The sequence below is a fragment of the Aythya fuligula genome, chromosome 15, assembly GCF_009819795.1.
Source record: "Aythya fuligula isolate bAytFul2 chromosome 15, bAytFul2.pri, whole genome shotgun sequence".
In the NCBI taxonomy this organism is placed as follows: Eukaryota; Metazoa; Chordata; class Aves; order Anseriformes; family Anatidae; genus Aythya; species Aythya fuligula.
This window is the reverse complement of record NC_045573.1, coordinates 4,409,685-4,429,832: the sequence shown is the minus strand read 5'-3', so window position 1 is coordinate 4,429,832 and position 20,148 is coordinate 4,409,685. Positions and strand designations below refer to the sequence as shown.

The following is a 20,148-nucleotide window of genomic DNA, read 5'->3' as shown; positions in this document are numbered from 1 at the left end:
CTTCTGCTGATCTTGTCTCACCTCTTGCTTTCCTGACACAGGTTAGAGCTTGTGTTAGGCACAGAACTGCTCTTTGCTTAAAAATATTTGAAATTCCTAGTCCTTCAGTCCTTTCAGGGGATGTAATTATTTCCTCTGTGGGTAGGAAAAAAAAAAAACAAAAAAAAAACAAAAAAACATGCCTTATCTACTCAAGGAAATAATTTAGATGTCCTTTCCTTCATTGTCCCACAAAAATCTGCTGCTTTTTTTTTTTTTTTTTTTTTTTTTTTGTTAGCAGAAATGCTTCTGCTTTCAGACTTCTGTCTGGTGGATCCTGGTGAAAGTAACCTCAGTCTGTACTATGATGAAATTTTAAGCACAAGGTCGGAAATTGTAATTATCAACCATACTGAATTTTTTTGGTCGCCTAACTGTGTGTTTAGATGGAGGCGTTGTGTACTGAACACAGGAATATGGTGCTTGGAGTAATGAATTGTGCCTCCCAAACTTCTACATCCTCTTAAACCTTAATAAAGTTATGACATTATTTTCAAAATACTATTTAAATTCCCTTTCTGTCTAACTGGAGTTTAACCCTGTCTGATTTACAAATCTTATATTTTTTCTTTACATATCCCTTTGATGCATGTCGTCCATCAATGTTAGCAAGAACAGTAAATGCATTGATCTATTGCTACACTTGGCAACTTAAATAACACTTTATGTAAGAAGTATTGATTTATAAAATCCAGTACACGTAATTAACATTAGAACTGTCAAAAGTTGAGAATAGTATTAACTTGTTGCTTATTTATAACCCAAAGAAAATTAAATAAAATATCCAGATTAATAAAGTAACTGCTTTTTTTTTGCCTTCAGATATGTCAAGCTGAGTTAAATTTTCAAGAACAGTGATATGCTTCTTCCAACTTCTGACAAGGAGAAATTATATGTTTCGTTAGTATTGTTGAAAATAATTCTGTAGTCCCTAGGTGTGTACATTATCCCCGAGGTGGTGAAAGGATTACACTTGGATAGTTCTGAAAGGATTTGGTGTAAAAGATGCAGGAATAACTGATAGTATTAGGGAAAATTAAGGTAGCTAATTTATGTCAGGCTTTTAAAGAGCCTTTGAACTGGCCTTTAATTAGTGCCTGCTCTCCTCTGTGAAAGTATGCAAAGCTGTATCTCCCTGTGTGCACGGTGCAAGGTACTCTCCAGTTGTCTACGCAAATCAGGCAATGAGATAGTTCGAGAGCTCTGCAAGGATCACTGTGAACTGTTGTTCCTGACTCAAGCACTAACCAGGTGCCTGCTGCAGAATTTGCTTAAGATGATGGGAGTACTTGAATTGGGTTCTGTGAACTTTGGGCTTTGCTTTGATTGCGTTTTTGCCCTAATTCAGCATCACATAAGGATATGAACAATTCCGTGTCTGTTTGGTATGGCATGTGATCGTGTGCTTACCACCCTTGAATTCAATAGCACCATTGAGGTCCTTTGAATTGAGTTTGTTGAGGCAGGCCTTATCCAATTTATAAGCCTATTTACATTTCCAAGTTTAAAGGGCAGAAAAGAAAATTACAAGCTACACATAAACAAAACAACAATAGCAGTAAGGAGCGGGTGTTGTTTTAACAAAGGCTTGTGCATGAATCATTTCCCATTCAATCCCCTTCATCAAGAGAGATGTGTTCATATCTTTTATGGTTATTCATAGTCTCCTAGCTATTTAGAAATAATTTTGTCCTTGAAATAATAAATAGGTGACCTTACATGCCTTTCAAGTCTGGCAGTGCCTTTGCTGTGCCATTGTTTCCCACTGCTGCACTAGTGTTTCTGTTCTGGTACTTCCAGGCACTCATCTGCTGTTTACCTTTTTGATTTAATTCATCTTCTACAAAACAACCAAGAATCTGCCTTGCACCAAGGACAAAGTTGTGAAAGGCATATTTGTGATTTGCTTTATCTGTTCTGTTAATTTGTCTGCAGGGTTCCATCCCAGTGTCTGTTATGTTTAGTGGATCTACATCGATACCAGTGTGATCTGAGCTGGCCCTCCAATGGCTGGAGATTGTGTAGTGGCAACAGTAGTTTCCTTTGTGGTTAGATAAGGAAGCAAGTCATGAAATATTTGGCTTTTTTTTTTTTTTTTTTTTTTTTTTCCCTCCCTTGTAATGCAGTCTTTGCTTTCCACCTGCTGTGTGCTGTGATTTAAACTATAGCAGCTTATTTCCTTGGGAGCCTCACAAGTCTCTGTAAACATCACTAAATATTAAGAGAATATAAAAACAATGGAGGTTATGCTTTGATACCAAATTCAGTCTAGAGAGGTCATATTTCTTTGGAGGTTTTTTGTTTGGTTTTGATACTTAATGGGTTCTCATTTATTTGCCTGCTTTGTACACTGTAGTGCTTTTTATCTCAGAAACTTTGTAACTTCAAGATGTGCTTATGAGCATTTCCCAGAATAATTCTGCAGCCTCTTTTGAGGATGAATTTTACTAAACATAATTTAAGAGCATGATCTGTAGCTTCTTGATTTTTAATCTTACAAGTCAGTTTCATGAATTCATGGAATATCAGCTGTTATTGCCTTCTGATACAATAAACCTCTTTTTTTTCCTCCCTCCTCTGTTTCAGCTGAAGTGTTACAGAAGGTCAGAAAGAGAAACTAAAATGTGAGATGTAGAAATTAAACTGGGAAAGAAACCATAACAGGACTTTTGGTTAATATATCAGGAGCTGCTTGAGGCTCAGATAAAATGATATCAGCTCATTCTTTTTCTTGTCTGGTCTGCTAAGGAAATCGATTTTAAGAAAAAAATGATATAATTGCATGTGGGAAAATTTTGCTCGCTGGGGAGAACCAAGAGCATTTCTTGTGGAATTTTGAACAGAATGATGTTACTGACCACTGTATGTTTCCTCCCAGATCCAGATGTCTCTTCCGGGCTTCTGTAGGAGCCCTCTCCTTTTGGTCCTGTTCTCGGTGTTTCTGCTAAAACACTGCCAGCCTCAAGAAATCTTTTCTCAAAAGGGAAAGAAATCTGTGCTGTTTGAAAAGACTGTTTTTAAACAGACAACAGTGTTCAGGAATAGGTTTAGGTTTTGTGAACACAACAGGTTATGTTTAAGGGTTTTGTTAGGCAACAGGTGGTGATAGGATTTTCTTTTTTAATCATCAAAAAACTGCTCTGGCTTTTGTTCATCTGTCTTAGCTTTGTATGTTACACTGAGCTGTTTTTCTAGTTTCTTAAGTAGTTTGTAGGGGAAAATGGAAGGAAGCAGATAAAACATGAAATGTTTGTGCATTAAAACAAAGTAGAAGGGTTGCAATGTTGAGGCAGGTTTTCCTGTAACAATACATTTCATGATGTGTATGTTAGCATTCCTTAAGTTTCTGAAGGTGTTTGAATGAATGGTGTTTGTTTTTGTTTTTGTTTTTTCCTTTAGAAAACTAAGCTATGTATTAGTCATGATTTGGGAAAAACATCTGATCTATTTGTATTGAGAAATGAGGAACATGAAAGCAAAATGGAATTTGCAATGCCATTTGAGCAATTCTGAAATAGAAAACTGGTACTTGATTTTTTTTTGCTTTATTTTTCTCTTTAAACAAAGTAAGTTTTTGATTAAGTCTACTTAACTATTAGTGTGCAACACTTTTTCTTGCCACTTGGGACTCCTAGTTAATTGTGTAAAAGGCAACCAGATCTGTACATTTCAGAATGTTTAGTTTTCCTCTTGGAATAGTGTGCAACACGTATGTAATCTAAGTTCAACATTTCTTCCACCCAAATCGAACAAATGATTGGCAATTATCCAATAACTGACAAGCCAATTAGTTATTTGACCTATTCGAGATGAAAACAGGTACCTATTGAAATTTTGTCTTCCATTGACTGTACATTTAAAAGAAATAAATGTCACTTACTCTAGAAATATGCAGGTTTCCTCACAGAACTTGCTGAGTCCTAAAACAATTTAATTCCATCCTCAATTAAACCTTTAAAAGCACTATCCATCAACCTCAGCTCTTACTGTACTTGCATTTAGAGATTGTAGTGGATGTACCCACAAAGCAGGTTATCTCTTTTGTCTATAGCAGTACAAAAAATGGGTAATGTGCACTCATTTAGTTGACTATGAAATTAAGGAAGAAGACTTGATTTAAATATAGATGCTTCAGTATTATTTCAATATGAAATCAGATATTGGCTCTGATAAAAGCTCAGGAAATCCACTTTAAGGGCATGTTTTATACTGTTGTGTGAAATTTCTGAGCCATGGCAGTATATTGGAAAAATAACCTGATATTTTAATGAAATATTCCCTATTGATGTATCAGTCCTTTCAAACCCAGGCTTAGCATAAGGTAGTAAAATGCAATTTTAATTTAATTGTTGTACTTAGTGATTTATGTCACACTTCCAACCAAGAAAATCTGAATCTCAAATATCCAATATTTTGGGTAGAATAGCGTTCCTGAAAATCAATACGGTTAAAGTGACTCAACGCTCTAATGTATGTTTGACGTTGTTGACAGTTTATGAATAGATCATATACTAACTTTCACAGCATTTCACCAACATACTTTAGAAGGTTTGAAATAAAAAGAAGATCGACTCAAATATATCTGAATTCAATTTGACTTGCTGGTACATTTCTCAAGATTTATTGTGTAATTTTTCCAAATACTTATGCCATACAAGATATTGAAGTTCATTTTTGTCAGAGAATACAACTTGCATCCAGAGCTTGTACATGCATGCTTGCATGTTAGGAATTAGGATAAGTTGAAAAAGAAAAATCTTTTGCCTATCCGAGTCACGAATAAGAAGAAAATGGCTCTGATTCCCCAGAAGGTTGCAGTTATCAGCTGTCAATCAGCACAGAGCAGCTCGTAGTCAATTGTGTGCACTCTGAAGCATCGGCTTATGAATGTCACAGCTGAACTTTAATCTTTTTGATGGGATTCTGCTGCCCATAGTTGCAGCTATGTACTTTGCTTGGAGCACTGAAAAGTGTTTCTGTCTCCAGTTTGGGCTTCCTGCCTCTAGTTTCCTTTTTAATTTAACTATTCTTTTATATTAAGTGTTTAATCCCCCAGACAGATCATCTAAAATGCTCTTTGTGGCAATTATCATTAACCTACCTGAAGATGGCTCACATCTCTTTTCTTTGCAAACAGTGAGTGAAAATGCATTTCTGTATTGTGGCTCTTCTGGACTCATCATTCATTCTCTCCGTAGTTTTTGTAGTCTCATTTCCTGGAAAATTCCTCAGAGAGTTTATCTTTATTTTTCTGTGTCAGTTGATCATGGTTTAGACACACGTGAAAAAGGGTGATGGGCATCATGCTTTGACTTGGGTCTAATAAAGTAGAATCAATATAGGTGTATTCTTTAATAAACCAATTGCATTCTTTCTAGGTTATACTGAAATATATCTCAGTCAAGATTTGTTTTCAGTATCATCTGTTCAGTAAACTGAGTGATGGGAAGATATGCTAAAATGACATATATTAGTGATTGAACTGTATTTACTCTGACTTGGTGATTTATGAACAGGTTAATCTACTTTTAATATTCAATATTGCTTCATCTAAAATGATTTAAGAGTAGATACATATAAGAAAGACAAATAGTAATGGCAGCAAGGATCTATTAACCTGTTCTCTGCATTCACTGCAACGTTCCTCTGAGTGTCTTCAGAACCTCAGTAACTGATTTTCTCAGGATACAAGCATGTGATTTTAACCTGCAGCAGTTGGCAATCGTGATTTCTGGAGAAAAAATTGCTGAGATTTTAATAGGGTAGTAGTTGATGTGATTTTTGCTGGTGAAGATGATGTGATACTTCTCTGGAGTCTGGTAACTTCCTTTTTCTCAGTAGGACAGATGTGCTCAAGATCAAATTGCATCTTTTATTAAAACATATAGATTTCTGGGTGATAGGACTGCTTTCAAGATTCTGTGGTAACCTGGAGTAACTGAAAGATGTATTTAATCTGACTCAGATTTATGTGTTGTAATAATGTAATCTCTTAGACGGCTAAAACTCATTAGTCAAAGTTTGTTAATGTGTTTATTGGAGGGTGTGTTTGATTTCCTTGAGATGATGGTACTCTGTTTCTGAAGCTGTGTTTGCTTCTGCTTTCCTGAAGTTCTCTTATCTAGCTGATGAGTAGCAACTCATTTTTGTTCCCATTCCATTCAGTACAAGGCTATAGCCAGACTGCCTTCTCCTCTTACAAATTTTATGCGCAAGTTTGTACCTGAATGTGGTTTTCACAGGGGAATAGAGTATGAGAGAGCTCTTGGGTCTTTTGATGCTCCTTGTCTGCTAGGGCCCGGGAGAAGCCCAAAGTAGATAACAATTCCATACAGCAGTTTTTTTATATTTAAATGTCAGCATTAATCCAAATAGAAGTGTATGTGCATTGTTGAATTAGGTCTTGAAAATATACTGAGATAAAATCCATCTAAGCTTTGTGTGTACCAAGGAAAGAAAATAGACAGGCTAACCTGGCAGTATAATGTAACTTGCTGTTTAATGATGCACAAACACAAGGCAGACAGGTTTTTGTGCAAATACACAGATAATTTTGACATTCAGTCCTGTTTTTTTCCTGAAGATTTTCATGAAAATAAATCTGCAACATCCTTTTTAAGGGATACCAGTCAGAACGTTAGTGAATTGGGTAAGCAGACTTAATGAAAAATTGCAGAAGCTATATGTATGTGCCAGCAGATAGAGACCTTATCCCTTCACTCCTCCTTGCAACTCTGACAATTTATTTTTTGGTTTTAGATCAGCCTAGTTGAAGAGCCAGAGAGGCTGCAAGTGTTAACCCTCATGTGTTCAGAGGAAACCATCAGCATACAATATGAATGTTTGACTTTCTGTGGGGATAAGAAGTCTTTTAGCTAAGAACCCTAATTCCATGATTTTATTACTCCTGTTTCTAGGACTCAAATGCACTTTTTCTTATCTGTTTACTCCATCTTTCAAGTGAATGAGAGTTAAGAGATGCTCTTATGGCTTATAAACCATTGAGTGGCCAAGGTTAGGCTTAATTGAGACCTTCCAATATATATGAAGTCCAAGTATCTCATGATACTGTTAAATGAAGTGCTTATCTTCCATCCCATAGTCAGTTCCTCCCTTCCCACAGTTTTCTTTTTGAAATGGCTTTCATTTTTCCTGTTAATTTTCCCGTTTCCTTGTGATGGTTTGTAACAGCTCAACTTGGAGGTCCAGTTATAACTCTGCTTACCCTTGCAGCTTAGAATGGAATGCAGAGCTTAGCGTAACGTCAGTTTGATCTTCTGTCTGTGCAGAGCTGTAGAAATGCCAAAGTCGTCAAAGCTTTACTGCCACATTTCTTCACGGAATCCTTGCCCAGTATTTTACTTTCATTTCTGCTTTCAGTGAGTATTTAGTGAGTTCCGATTGTATAATTGAATTTGATAAACTGATGCTATGTGATTGATGAGAAATTCGTGAGTAAAAGATTAGGAGATAAAATTACTTTAAGGCTTTAAGTAAATCTTCCAGAGAGCTGGGGTAATTCATAAAGCATGCCATATTCTTTATCAAAATATTCCTGTAGGTCTATTAAATTTTACCTTCTAACAGAATTGGATTGAATTTTGAGAACCATTTTCATGTAACGCCAGCCTGATTGTGGTAGTTCAAATGGGAGAGAGCTCTGAGGGGGTTGCAGCATTGCCGGCTTGGCATCGTTTGAGTTGTGGTGGCAGGACTGAATGGTGGAGCCGTGGGCAGCAGTCTTTGTCTTCAAGTAAATCATTTGTTCTTGGAAAAACATGAGGTGTAATGAGTAAATGGATAATTATGAGTGAAATAATGAAAGATTCTGTGCTGTTTGAGTCTTGAAAATCCATGTTAGTGAGGATAAACAGGTTACTTGGGTAGAGGTTTATAGTGCAGATACCAGCTTCGTTGTGATCTCACTGAATGGCTCGGCTTTCTTCAGGAAGGAATAACTTAATGAGCTCGTTTCATGGGTCTTGCTATACTAGCAGGTGCATATAACTGTTTTTAGCAAAGTCAGTGCTCATCATTTCAGCTCAGCAGTTGGACTCTGTGCTGTAGGACTCATGGAAACTCCCGTAACGCCCCCCTCCCCTAGGTACGAGAACAACTCTGCCACTGTCTTTTCATCTCCACAAGGAAGCCTGGCACCTTTCATCTGGCGAGTGTATGATTATTAAGTCTGTCTCATAACTCCCTTGGGAGACTCCCAAAAGTATACTTGAAGCCTCTGGAAAGATTAAACGCTTCCTTGCTTGTTTAGAAATTTCTATATGAAAATTTTATTTGGAGACTGAAAAAGCATATAAATTGTTCCAATAATGATTGTATTACATACAATACTTCAATCACTTTTTTTAAAAAAGGACAATTTACATTTTGTTCTGTGTGAAATAACTGTTTAATACTTGTTTAGCTTAATTTTTTTTATTATAGAGTTTTAAAATATAGGTTGTTTTTACTAGCTAGAGAAGTGTGAGAATTGAGACTAAGTATAAAAAAATATTTACAATTTAAAAAAAAAAAGCTTTGCAGAATTTCATCTCACTTGTTAGCCTGGGAATATCTGCCGTTTTTGAACTGTTCCTGTTCTCTCATGTTCAATTTTCATTGTTTCCTGTATATCCAATTAAAAAAATATATATATTCGTGATCTGCACTATCAATTAATTTGTTTGAAAGATAAATTGTTTAAAATGCTTCAAATCTGAGAAGGACATTACCTCAAAATACATTCTTCAATTTAGTTAATTAGGTGTGTTATAGTCAGATTGTATGTAATAGTTTTGAAAGTATTGCTCTAAGATGTTAATGTTTTTATTTATTTATTTATTTATTTATAGAGAACTATTCTAAACCAGTGAGACAGTTTGTCTTTGCAAGTCAAATCAAGAGGTGGTCTTAATTGTGAAGTTATTAATTTCTTAACTATTTTTCAGTGGCAAAAATTAAATTAAAAAAAGAATAGAAGTTCAAGTGGAAACTAACTCATTAGTATTAATAAATAGTAGTAATCACCTCTAGAAAGCCATTTTTTTTTAATTTATACACTTAGTGTATTGTTCTGTCCTGCATGATGAAAAGATTAATTAAAGAAATTAATCTGTGAATTAACACTGAAGTGGACAAGTTTAATGTACCTTAGCCTATTCTGTAACAGCTGCTCCATTGGACTTTGGGGTATTGGGATGGAGCAAATACATAAAACTGTATGAAACCCAGTCGGGCTGTAAGATTGACGCTGCCTTTAAAATATTCCCTGAAGGGTGGGGGCTAGCAGGAACCTTTGGGTCCCTCTGCTCCAACTCTGCCCCTTTTGGGCCACCCAGAGCAGGTGCCCAGCATCACGTTCAGGTGGCTCTTGGAGCCTCCAAGGAAGGAGACTCCACAACCTTTGGGCAGCCCATAATATTGTTTTTTATTATTTTGCATTACATCTCTGACCTTGAATGAAACACTTAGGTATTTTTATGCATGAATGTTCTTTTTGATGACAGGATGCGTTTGCAAATTTTTATATTAATCTATATTTCTGATGGTTACAAGCACAAATGTTAGGTGTGAGGTATGAGAACCTTGATCTTCCAGAACTGAATAAAGAGGGAGTCTCCAAAAGGTGTTGAATTGCGTTAAATCTGCCTTTTAGTAGATGTATGGCAGTTTAAGAATTGAGAGTTTTGCTGCTTGGAGTATTTTGAACATTTGTGATTCACAAGAGTTTGGGACCACGTGTGACCCCTGAACATTATTAAAGTACCCTAATAGAAAATCTGTTAGTGGTTTCGGGTAATATAATTTAATGCATTTTGGTTAGCAATAACATTGAAAAACACATTAATCTTGCAATTCTTTGAGGTCTTCTGTTCTAAACTCTTTTTTCTATCCAAATTCCTCATTTACTGTGAGACTTCTCCTGCTGTGATAAACATTCCTCTCCAAAATTACTCCTGTGGTTTCTACAAAAAAAATAAAAACTTCTGAGTGGATTTAATCCTCAAAGAGGAAGGGGGTGGGAGGGGGGAAGGCAGCAAACATGCCTATCAGATGTCTATGGTAGACAATGCTGAAAAATCTCAAGTATAATTACTAAACGTGCACAAAAACTTGTCTGAGTGGGCACTTCCCTTCTAAATATGTACCAAGGACTGAGATTATTAAGATCTTCAACACTTGTGAACTCTGTTTTTTTAGTTTAGAAAGCTTAATTATAATAATAATTAAGCCTTAACTACTGAGTCATGTCGTCTCTCTTATTGCTTATTTTGAGAAAAAAGTGAGCTCAATATTAGTGCCTTTTACTGTACTCAATTTACAAAACTCTTTTGTCTCTGTTTCAGATGATGTTGCACCATACTTCAAGACAGAACCAGGCTTGCCCCAGATACACTTGGAAGGAAACAGACTTGTACTTACGTGCCTTGCTGAAGGCAGCTGGCCCTTGGAATTCAAGTGGTTGCACAATGACAGCGAAATAACTGCCTACTCCAGTGAATACAAGTAAATAAAAACCATATCATAGCCTTCTCTAAGTGTAATTGTAGACAAACTACAATATCTTAAAGCACCTCTGTAAATACTAACATATTGATAATGTTTTCTTACGAAGACCATTTTTCGTATATGGGTATGATCTCGGAGAGAATTTCTTTTACTAAAAACAATATTTAACATTCTAAAATAAAGGTTCTAACATAAAATATTTTAAGTACCAAAAAAAGCTTTTTGCTGGTTATGAAAATTTATACTCGTAATAAAGAGCAGGCGTATTCCTTGAAGCTTTTGTATAGACGGTGTTCATTAAAAATCAGGACTTTGTTCAGAATCAAAAAAAAAAAGGTTTGTCATTTTGTTTGCTACTCTAGAAACCTTGCTTCTCTACCTTGTAGACCAAGTACAGCATGCTGAAAGCAGGGCAAGCATTGGCTAAATGTTACATATGTTATGCTACTCCTCCTTGTAGAGAACTAACCTCAATGGGATTATTATTTTTAGCAAGATAAAAAAAAGAGCGTGGTCTATCTTCAACTCTGTATGCAACTTTCAGTTTCACTTCTGATAAAGCGTAGGTCTTCTAGTTTAAGAAACGTTTCTTTTGTGATTATGCACTTTGTTCCCTGGACCTCACTGACTCCTTCCTCATTCCTCAGCACATCCCATCAGGTAGGAGAAAAAGCACACTGTGGCTAATCTGAGCTACGTTTTTGTTGATAGGCAGCAGATGGCTGGCCAAACATCAAAGTGTGAAACAGCCAAGTTTTGTCTGCCTTTTCCTGAGCGGGAGCATTAACTGGGCCTCCCCTATGCAACTGCTTATTTCCATAATCTTGTAGAAATCTAATATTTATGCAGCTTCTGTGCATCTTTCAAATTTTGTTGGAATTAGCTAGTGAATTCAGAAGTTGTAAGGGGCAGGTATGTGACAGAACCCTGGTAACAACACTTGTCATTAGTAAAGCAAGCCAAATACTGCATATAAGCAATATAATTACTAAAAGTAGGGAAACGTTGTGTTCCACAACTATAAAAAGAAATTTAAGTATAGATTAGTACAAGAATATGGATAATGGTAAAAAGTTCCATATCATTACATGAGGTAGTCCATAATTAATTTTTTAACTAACATTGCATTACAATTTTGAAAATTTATTTTATATATTATTTACATTTACAGAACAGTAGCAAAGAATCCCTTAAACAGCATTTTAAAATGTTTGGGGGACATTTAGCACATAAAATACTGAGCAACCATTTCCAACAAAATGTACATTTCTATCTGAACTTCCCTAAAAAGTCAAGACTAGATTTAGATGAGAACACAGTCCTGAATAATGGCATCAATTAATGGTTGCTGTTTTCAAGCCTTGGGATATGCTGATACCTCAAAATAAGCCACATACATGCAATGGGGTGGTGTTCAATTTACAGAAAAGATTTGTGAATACTTCTTAGAAAACCAACAAAATCTCTAATAGCCCAATTAATCACAGTGTTTGAACATCATTTGGGATAAATGCCACTGTTGTTTTGATCAACAATAGCGGAGTCCATTGCAGTTCCTTGGTAGAAGGAGCTGACAACAGCTCTTCTCCTTGTAAAGTGCTGAGAAAGTAACAGAAAGAAACTGTGTAGGAGGGCGAGACACACAATCATGGGGTGATAACAAAAAGCAAAGGCTAGAACTTGAGCTTTGTTGCTGTGCTAGTCCGAGAGACGCACATTTCATGATAGTAGAAAAAATATGAATAATCATGTATGACATTTTGAAACTTAGATCAGTCTTGTGGTTCTCATTATGTAAATGCACATCTCTAATCAAGATCCAAAATTTTTAATGTAACTGTGCATTGCAGTATATGTTAGTGTATTGGATCACCTTTCCTAAGCTGTCTGTATACAGATCTGAATACAGTGCTCTGTTTCTTGTCATTGGATTTTGCACCAGGTGAACATGAGGTTCATGCTACAAGCTATTCATTTTCTGTTTATGTTCTCTTTTCCATTTGTAATTAAAACATCTGCTATAGAGGTGACTAAAAAGATGGTAAACTACTAATTTCCAAAAATAAATAGCATTGTCAAAAAATACTAATTTAGATATTGCAACCCCAGGAGTAATTTGTAGTTCATCACCACAACCAGAGAATAGCCAAACAGGGTTTTGATTCTGTGGCCGTGCAAAGATTTTAAGGTTCCAAGAAAGTGTACATGGCATAGGTGCATTAGGAAGAATTAAAGCAAAGAACAAATATGCTTAGACATAAAAATTCCAGTTGCAAAAGTTGAACTTTGACCCCATAATAGTTTGTTCTGCAGCTCTTAGGTAAATACTCTGTTTAAATGCATGAATCTTTCCTGTGTAAGTGACTTCTGCTACAAGTTGAATCATCGATCAAAGATTTTCAGTAATTGATATTACTTAGTGTGTCTTAGTTAAAGTAATGTCTATATTGTAATAGGCTGGAAATATCCAAAGCTTATTATAACACACCAAGTGAGTAAAGAACTAATTGGAGTCTTTGCATTTTAACATTGGTGACCCTGAATGAACAGCTTTTCTTTGTAAACGATGCTGATTATGCACATAGCCTGGCTTTTATAGTGACTGTGCATGCACTAGTTTCTATTAAGAATTTATAGAACAACCTTATATGTTTGTTGTGATCTGAGATGCATGTAATGAAAACAAATCAATATTGCTGACTGAAGTAGCAATTTTAGTTGTGTCTATAATTTAAGGGTGTTCAAAGTTCAGGCAGTGACTTTCTTCCAGTTTTTTTCCTTAGGAATTAAGTTCTGGACTGAAGACATCTTCCTTAGTTGCTGTTGTGGCCCGAGGATATTAATTAAATTGAGCTTAAGAAACCAATGTTATGTCTAAGCAGTAGTGCACTTCCTTTGCAAACTACTTAAAAGTATCTGACCGGCATCAAATTTGTATGCCTGTTCATTCAGCATTCTTCCCCCTCTTATCTCAGACAAGAGCCATGCACCAGCCAAACCTTTTTTATGTCCTTTTACTTCTTTCCTTAGAGGTCACACTACTTTCCTCCTCCTTGCTTCTTACCTTTTACAACACCCTTCCAAAATATTTTTCAACCTCTTGCCCTTTTCTTTCTTTGACAGTCTGCACATATCCCATTGTACAATTACCCAGAAAAAATAAATGAAATAATCCAATTTCCTAGACCGTATTCCAGCGAGTGCCCATTTGCTTGCCTTACCTGCACGGTGCTGGCTGGTGGGTGCACTGGGCTTCAGCAGGTTTGGGCTGTGCTGAAATTGGCAGCACAGATGGGATTTTTACCGTAAGCTCCTAAAAGTGTTCCTGCTAAAAGATTTTTCTTTAGGCTACGTATTAAGAATGTTTCCTGCTTGAAACATTAATAAGTCACAAAAGAAAACCAGTGTAAGATACTTCTGATCTAATTGAGTTGTTTTGTCCTAATAGCAGAAAAATGAACTCTGCGTTGTCTTGGTGCAGAGGAAAAGCAAAGAAAGAAGCCTTTAGTTTTGGCTGTATTTAATAGACAAACAGAAGAATAAATGCTAGCCAAGTACAATACCAAGTCTTTATGGGAGGAAGAAAAGCTTGTAAAGCTGTAAACTGTGGTAAAATTAAATGTTACGAAGAACCGTCGATATTTGTCAGAATCTTCAAATATTATTTTTTGGCTAGCGATGCTTTGCAGCAGTCATCTGCCTGGCAGAGAAGCAAATGAATCTGGAAGAAATTTAGGAAGCCTTCTGTTGTGTTTATTTCTGTCCTATGCCCTGTTTTTTCACCTGTTTTGTGTTTCTTATGTCACACTTGTCAGATGAGGCAACATGGCTAATTCAGTTATGTATACTCACTGGACAGCAAGTATTTGTGTCTGATTGTCTGGCTTGCTGCTCCCTAACAGAGCACTGGTTTGAGTCTTCCTTCTCTTCCCAATACAAATTGCTGTAATCAGTAAAGAAAATTTGCTGGTTGCTCCAAAGCAGGTCAGGAGGAGTCAGCTTAGGCAGGCGTGCAGGCAGACGACACAATTGCCTATAATTGCTCCTAGGGAGCCAGGGTTTTCTAGGTATCACCTTGGTGAAATTTGTTGGGCTCTGTTTTTATTTGCCATTTTAGGTTGTCTGACCTATTTGCTACAATGTCTTTGATTGTAATTATAATGCAGTGATTATAGACTTCACTTATCACTTAAAGTAGATTTCTTGTATATCCTTTGTTTTTATGCTGTCTGATCCTTTTCACATATTAGCTCTGTATGTGGGTGTCTATAGTATGTGCAAGTATGGGAAGAGATCCTTTCTTTTAGTGGAATTAAATTTCAAAGATTAAAATTCAGCAGTATTATTTCCCCTTATCTTTTCATAAAGACTTTCATTAATCCTACCATAATATCTCCAGAAGGTGACCAGGGGGAATATGTGCTTTGATTAATATTTGTTTAATGCAGGATTATCTATATTATTCATGTGTTTTATTCACATTAAAACTGTGTCTATCAGCTCATTTTCATGTTAGGTAATCAGATATAGTTGAATGAGGAAGGTAAGCATTAGCAGAATAAGTGACTTTTTAAGGATACTGAAGGGCAAAACAAATACAATGTACAGGGTAACATGTCTTTTCCAGTGCTCTTCTGAGTTCTGCTGGTCACACAGCATAGTAAAAAGCTATTTTCATTGGAGAGCTTTGATATTTTTGTGAGTTTTTTTGCTGCCTCCATTTAGGTGGCAGTCTTCTTGTACCACCTCTAAATAAAATACCAGGCATTCTTTGCCTTATGAATGAGGGCAGAGGAATCTAAGCAAAACATTTAAGTTTATATTTTAAGAAAAATTGTGGAGACTAATTAGTACTTACCAAATGTAGTTCTTAAGACAGGGTTTTTTAATGCATATTAAAAAAAGTATCTTTAATTTGATACAATACAGATAATATTGTGGCCATAGACGAGAGACTATGTGACTACTATTCATAAGATAAAATACAGTATGTCTTTGAGACAATGTGTAAAGTATTAAAGGAGCAATAAGAAATGCCACAGAAAGTAGCATTGATCGACAGGTAAGAAGAGTGTTGTAATTCTGCACTTCCGTCTTGCAGGTACATCATCCCAGTTTTGCAGAGGTCCGATGCTGGCTTTTATCAATGCGTTGTACGAAACAGGATGGGGGCGTTGCTGCAAAGAAGATCTGAAGTTCAAGTGGCATGTAAGTTTGGATGTTATTCGGTCATGCATTAGCTAACTGACTCTGTGGGTAAAACACAATGTTCTAATTATATTTGCTAGTTCAAAAATATATTGGATATAAAATTAATTTTTAATATTACTATATTTACAAGAAGTTTCACATTCACTGTAGATATCTTCTGGGAAACAAACAGAAAATTATGCAATATTAATTCTTTAGAGGGAGACTTAAACTCTTCCACACAATCAAAATGAGATGATGTGGAGATGGCTGTAGGATGAGTGAAAAATCTTGTCTTTCTCTAATATGCAGGGATTAACAAAGTCTATATAGCACAAAATAATCAAAAACAAAAGCCTGGCAGACAGGAGAGGATATCTGAAAGAAAACAGTGTGGTGGACAGACAGCTCTATGAAGATTTCAGATTATAACTTTTATGATAGAAAAGTACAGGTTTCGTAGCCAAAACCATGCTAACCAAACATTAAAGTCTGTTCCCCAAGCAGACTTATTATTTCATTACTTATTGGAAACAGTAATCATAAAATTCAGCCTTAGTCTTTTAAAACAAATAAATTGAGAGACAGTTTTCTATCCTGGATGTTAGCAATCTGATACATGGGATCAAATTTCTCATCCTCTGTATCAATAAATGAAAATTCAGTGGTAGTAAATGTCTTGACAAAGTGGAGTTTAGTTAAATTGAATTATGAGAAAAAAGTTCCAAGGAGCTGATGCAAGTTATTAACTCTGTCATGAGGGAAGTTGCATGGAATTTTCTGTGCTTGAAAGTAAAAACAGTTTTAAGTTGGTACTATGTAAGTTTTGGTGTCGTTCACTAACTTACTGTATTGCAGTAAATTACTGATATTACAGATATAGTCACATAATTTGATGTTTGATCTCTCAGTGGTATTGTTTCAGAGATACTAATATAAAAATTCTCTGCTGTCAGAATGGGATTTTCCTCCTCTGCCGTCTCCCACCCCTAATGCCCTTGCTGCATGCTCTTCTTTTAGTGATCTTGTCTGACATGTGTCAGACCCTTGGAGATAATTCTCAGAATATTTTTATGCTTTAGCGGATTGTATCAGGTCACAGAGGATCTAGTGAAAGCTGGTACAAGTGAGGCAGCTGTGAATGGGGTGGGGGGCTCCAACAGGGAAGATGGAGCAAGAAGGGAGCAGTGGGGAAAGATGGATCAAGAAGGAAAAGGGAAGGTGAGTGTGAGACGCTTTTCTTTCTATCACAGACTGCCATTAGATTAGCCTGAAAGCCTCAGGAGGTGCATCCACAGGTGTGGTATCAGGGAGCAAAAAATCTGGCACCAGTACTGGAGAAATGTCCTCATTTTCTCCTCCTCCTTCCCACTAATTCTTCCCACTCTTGTACCGCAGTGTAGTGCATTATCCCTTTAGGCTGAGCTGGAAAGCTTGTTTGCGCAGCTGTAGACTTGAGAAACTTCTCCAATACTTGGGAAAATAAAAATTGTAGGGTTTGTTAAAATTGTTCATTCTCGTCCCCCCCATCTGGTTCCCCACACAGCTGTACCACGGTTGTAGTGGCGGAGCAGAGGGAGCAATTCTTGAGGAAGTGCTTGTGGGAGTGATGGGGAGGAGGCGGCACAGGAATAGTTTACCTTGATACTGCTCAAGAATTTTGTCTTCTGAAAAGACAGCTTTATTCCCTTCTGAATGAGGAAAAAGTGTTCAGTCAAGTGCTTTATTTCTCCAGGCTTTTATTTTCATTTTTGTGTGTGTGTGTATTTGGTGGTTCTTGAGAGAAAGAAGTGTAATAGTTTACTTTTCAGTTTTCAAATTCCACCCTCCCTCCCCCCATTTAATATGTAGTTCTGCAGTGGGAACAAGGCTAAAAAGCTGTCTCTTAAGACTTCTCTCTGTGAGTTAAGCAGCTTATTTATTTATTTATTTGCACTGATAAAGCCATTGAGACAAAGCAAAGCAGATTTTGTGTGACCTGGGAGATCTTTGGTCTTGATCCTATAGTGACCTATATTGCTTCTGTTGTGAAACTTCTCAGTCAGACTTGCGCTTTATTCGCATGGATTCCAGTGTTCTACCAGCTTTAAACATCCTTTCTCCTATACCCAGAGTAGCTATTGACACTATGTGATTGTGTTTTAACATTTTCAATCTAAATTAATTGTTTTAAGGTACATAGGAATAATAAATTACCTGATATTTTACCAAATTTTATTTTGTTATTTCTGAAAACATACTGGAAAGTAGCATTAGAAGAGGTCACTCAAGTCAGCTTATCCGCTTATCAAGAGTTACAAGGAACTATGTATTAGATGTTTAACTCAGAAAGGTTTACAGGAAATGAACAATTTTTTGCCACTGGCTACAAAATGCTCACTGATACACTTTAAGAAACTTAAGATCTCTAGTGGAAAATTGTAAGGCACGAGAATAAGCTGGATTGAGAAAGATCTGAGGTATTTTCCCTGTCCTCTGTATCTGAAGTAGCAGGGAACTTGTTAAATAATTTTTAAAATGTTCTTAATGCATGCTAATGTATGACTTAACTGAATGGGAACAGGTATGTGTGTGAAAATTGCTGAGTAAATCTTAGTTACAGAATGGGCTTAAAACTCTTGGATTGTGAAGACTAAAATAACTATGACAGGGAAGTTAATTAGATCCACCTACGTGGTTTGAAACTTCAAGTAGCTGATATGATTACAGTTGTAAGAAATAAGGAGCAACAGAGGAATACGGTGATGTTTATGTCTGAATAAATAACGTGAAAATCAGAAAGATAATTAAAGCTGTAAAATACCATGTGTTTTTAATTCCTGGTTTTGTTCCATCTCTTCTAATCTCCTTTGATCCACAGACCTGATAGTGTACTTCCATGTTTCCATGTTCCTTGCATCTCTCTGCCCCAGAGAGCCTGTAAAGAACCCCATGGCCTCTAAAAACAAAACAAAAGAATTCAGTGGCAGAAACCAGAATAGTCATGTGTATTGGTTTCTTGGTTTAAAGCAAATTAAAATGCATAGAAGTTCTTTGGAGGGTGAATAAGTAGGAGCCTACAGCCCTGCTCATTTTAATGGATAGAAATAAGATACAAAAAGCAAAAGAAACCCAAGGAAAAAAAATGTTCACTGAATTTTTAACAAGGACTCCATAGATACATGAACTTGTCTGTGAAATGAAACCTTCAGCAACAGGAGTTCTGCAATTGTTGTTTTCTTTCTTCCATTAATATTTTTGCTAAAAGCTGCTGTTGAATACTACTAATGCTTTTGTAAATGTCGAAGACCTATTTGAATCATAGTATAGTGCCAGAAGAACTAATTGCTACCAACATGACTATAAACTTGTTATTTTGATATGCACGTGGGTATAATGGCTTACTCAGATCTGGCTATTCATTCATTTGACTACAGGTGATGCAGCTGCTTATTTGTGTAGAATAGAAGGAAAGATGCTATAATAAAAATATTTAGTGAACAGAAATTCATCAAATTACACGTACCAATTGTGTTTCCTTGCATTGCATAGGAATTTATTTTATATACCACAAGGACTTATTAAAAACAATAATAAAACCAGCAAAAACTGCATTAAAATGTCACTTTTGGTTAAAAACACTTTGGTATTTGAAAAGAACGCTGTTGTCATTCTGTACTGCTGACTGATGCACTTCTTGCATGTGCTAGCAACACTTGGTTTTGCCTTATGCCTTACTGCTCACCCAAATCCGTGTTAATTAACATTGTCTCATGATATGTCATGTAATATTGACTAATTATAGCAATGTCAATGACTATTGTAAAGCAGAATTATTTCTTTTTCTGGCCACTGAAATGAAACGGGGAGTGAGACAAGAACTTCCAGGACTCAATGTAATTTTTGTCTTTACAGACATGGGAAACTTCATGGACACAAACCAGAGAAAAACAGTGACTGAAGGGCAAGCTGCTGTTCTGAATTTCTTGCACATCCTCAGCTATCCAAGACCACAAGTGACATGGTTTAGAGACGGGCACAAGATTATACCAAGCAGCAGAATGTAAGTCAATTTAAAGCTCAAAAAACCCCAGCCTACAATATGATTAATTACCTTTGATAACACAACTTACATTTAAAGTAAGCTAATTAAGGTTTAAAGAGAATAAAGTAGCCTCGTTCATACTAAGTTTGAGATAAATTACTATTTTAAGACCATCTCTGAACTTCCTAAGCAGTTTGACAAAATAATTCATGTGGTTTTAATGGTCCTGGTGCAGCATAAGGGAGCAGATATGTTGAATGCCTGCATTTCCTTCATGCTATTCATTTCCGTGATACGTTTTGGAAAAGTAAATGCTCATCTCTCGATTATATTTACTTCAGTGGACTAAATGAATACTTAGATTTTTCTTTTTTGATGGGTCTGATTTT

General features: G+C 36.1%; 1 protein-coding gene across 2 annotated transcripts in view; it reads left to right on the top strand.

The window, feature by feature from the left end:
- SDK1 (sidekick cell adhesion molecule 1) overlaps positions 1-20,148 on the top strand; it is a 387,420-nt gene that overhangs the window by 99,994 nt on the left and 267,278 nt on the right. For both annotated transcript variants that reach the window (XM_032197267.1, XM_032197266.1), the window contains exons 2-4: positions 10,383-10,542; positions 15,647-15,753; positions 19,630-19,777. In XM_032197267.1, coding sequence (XP_032053158.1) covers positions 10,383-10,542; positions 15,647-15,753; positions 19,630-19,777 — 415 coding nt within the window. The remainder of the gene's footprint in view (positions 1-10,382; positions 10,543-15,646; positions 15,754-19,629; positions 19,778-20,148) is intronic.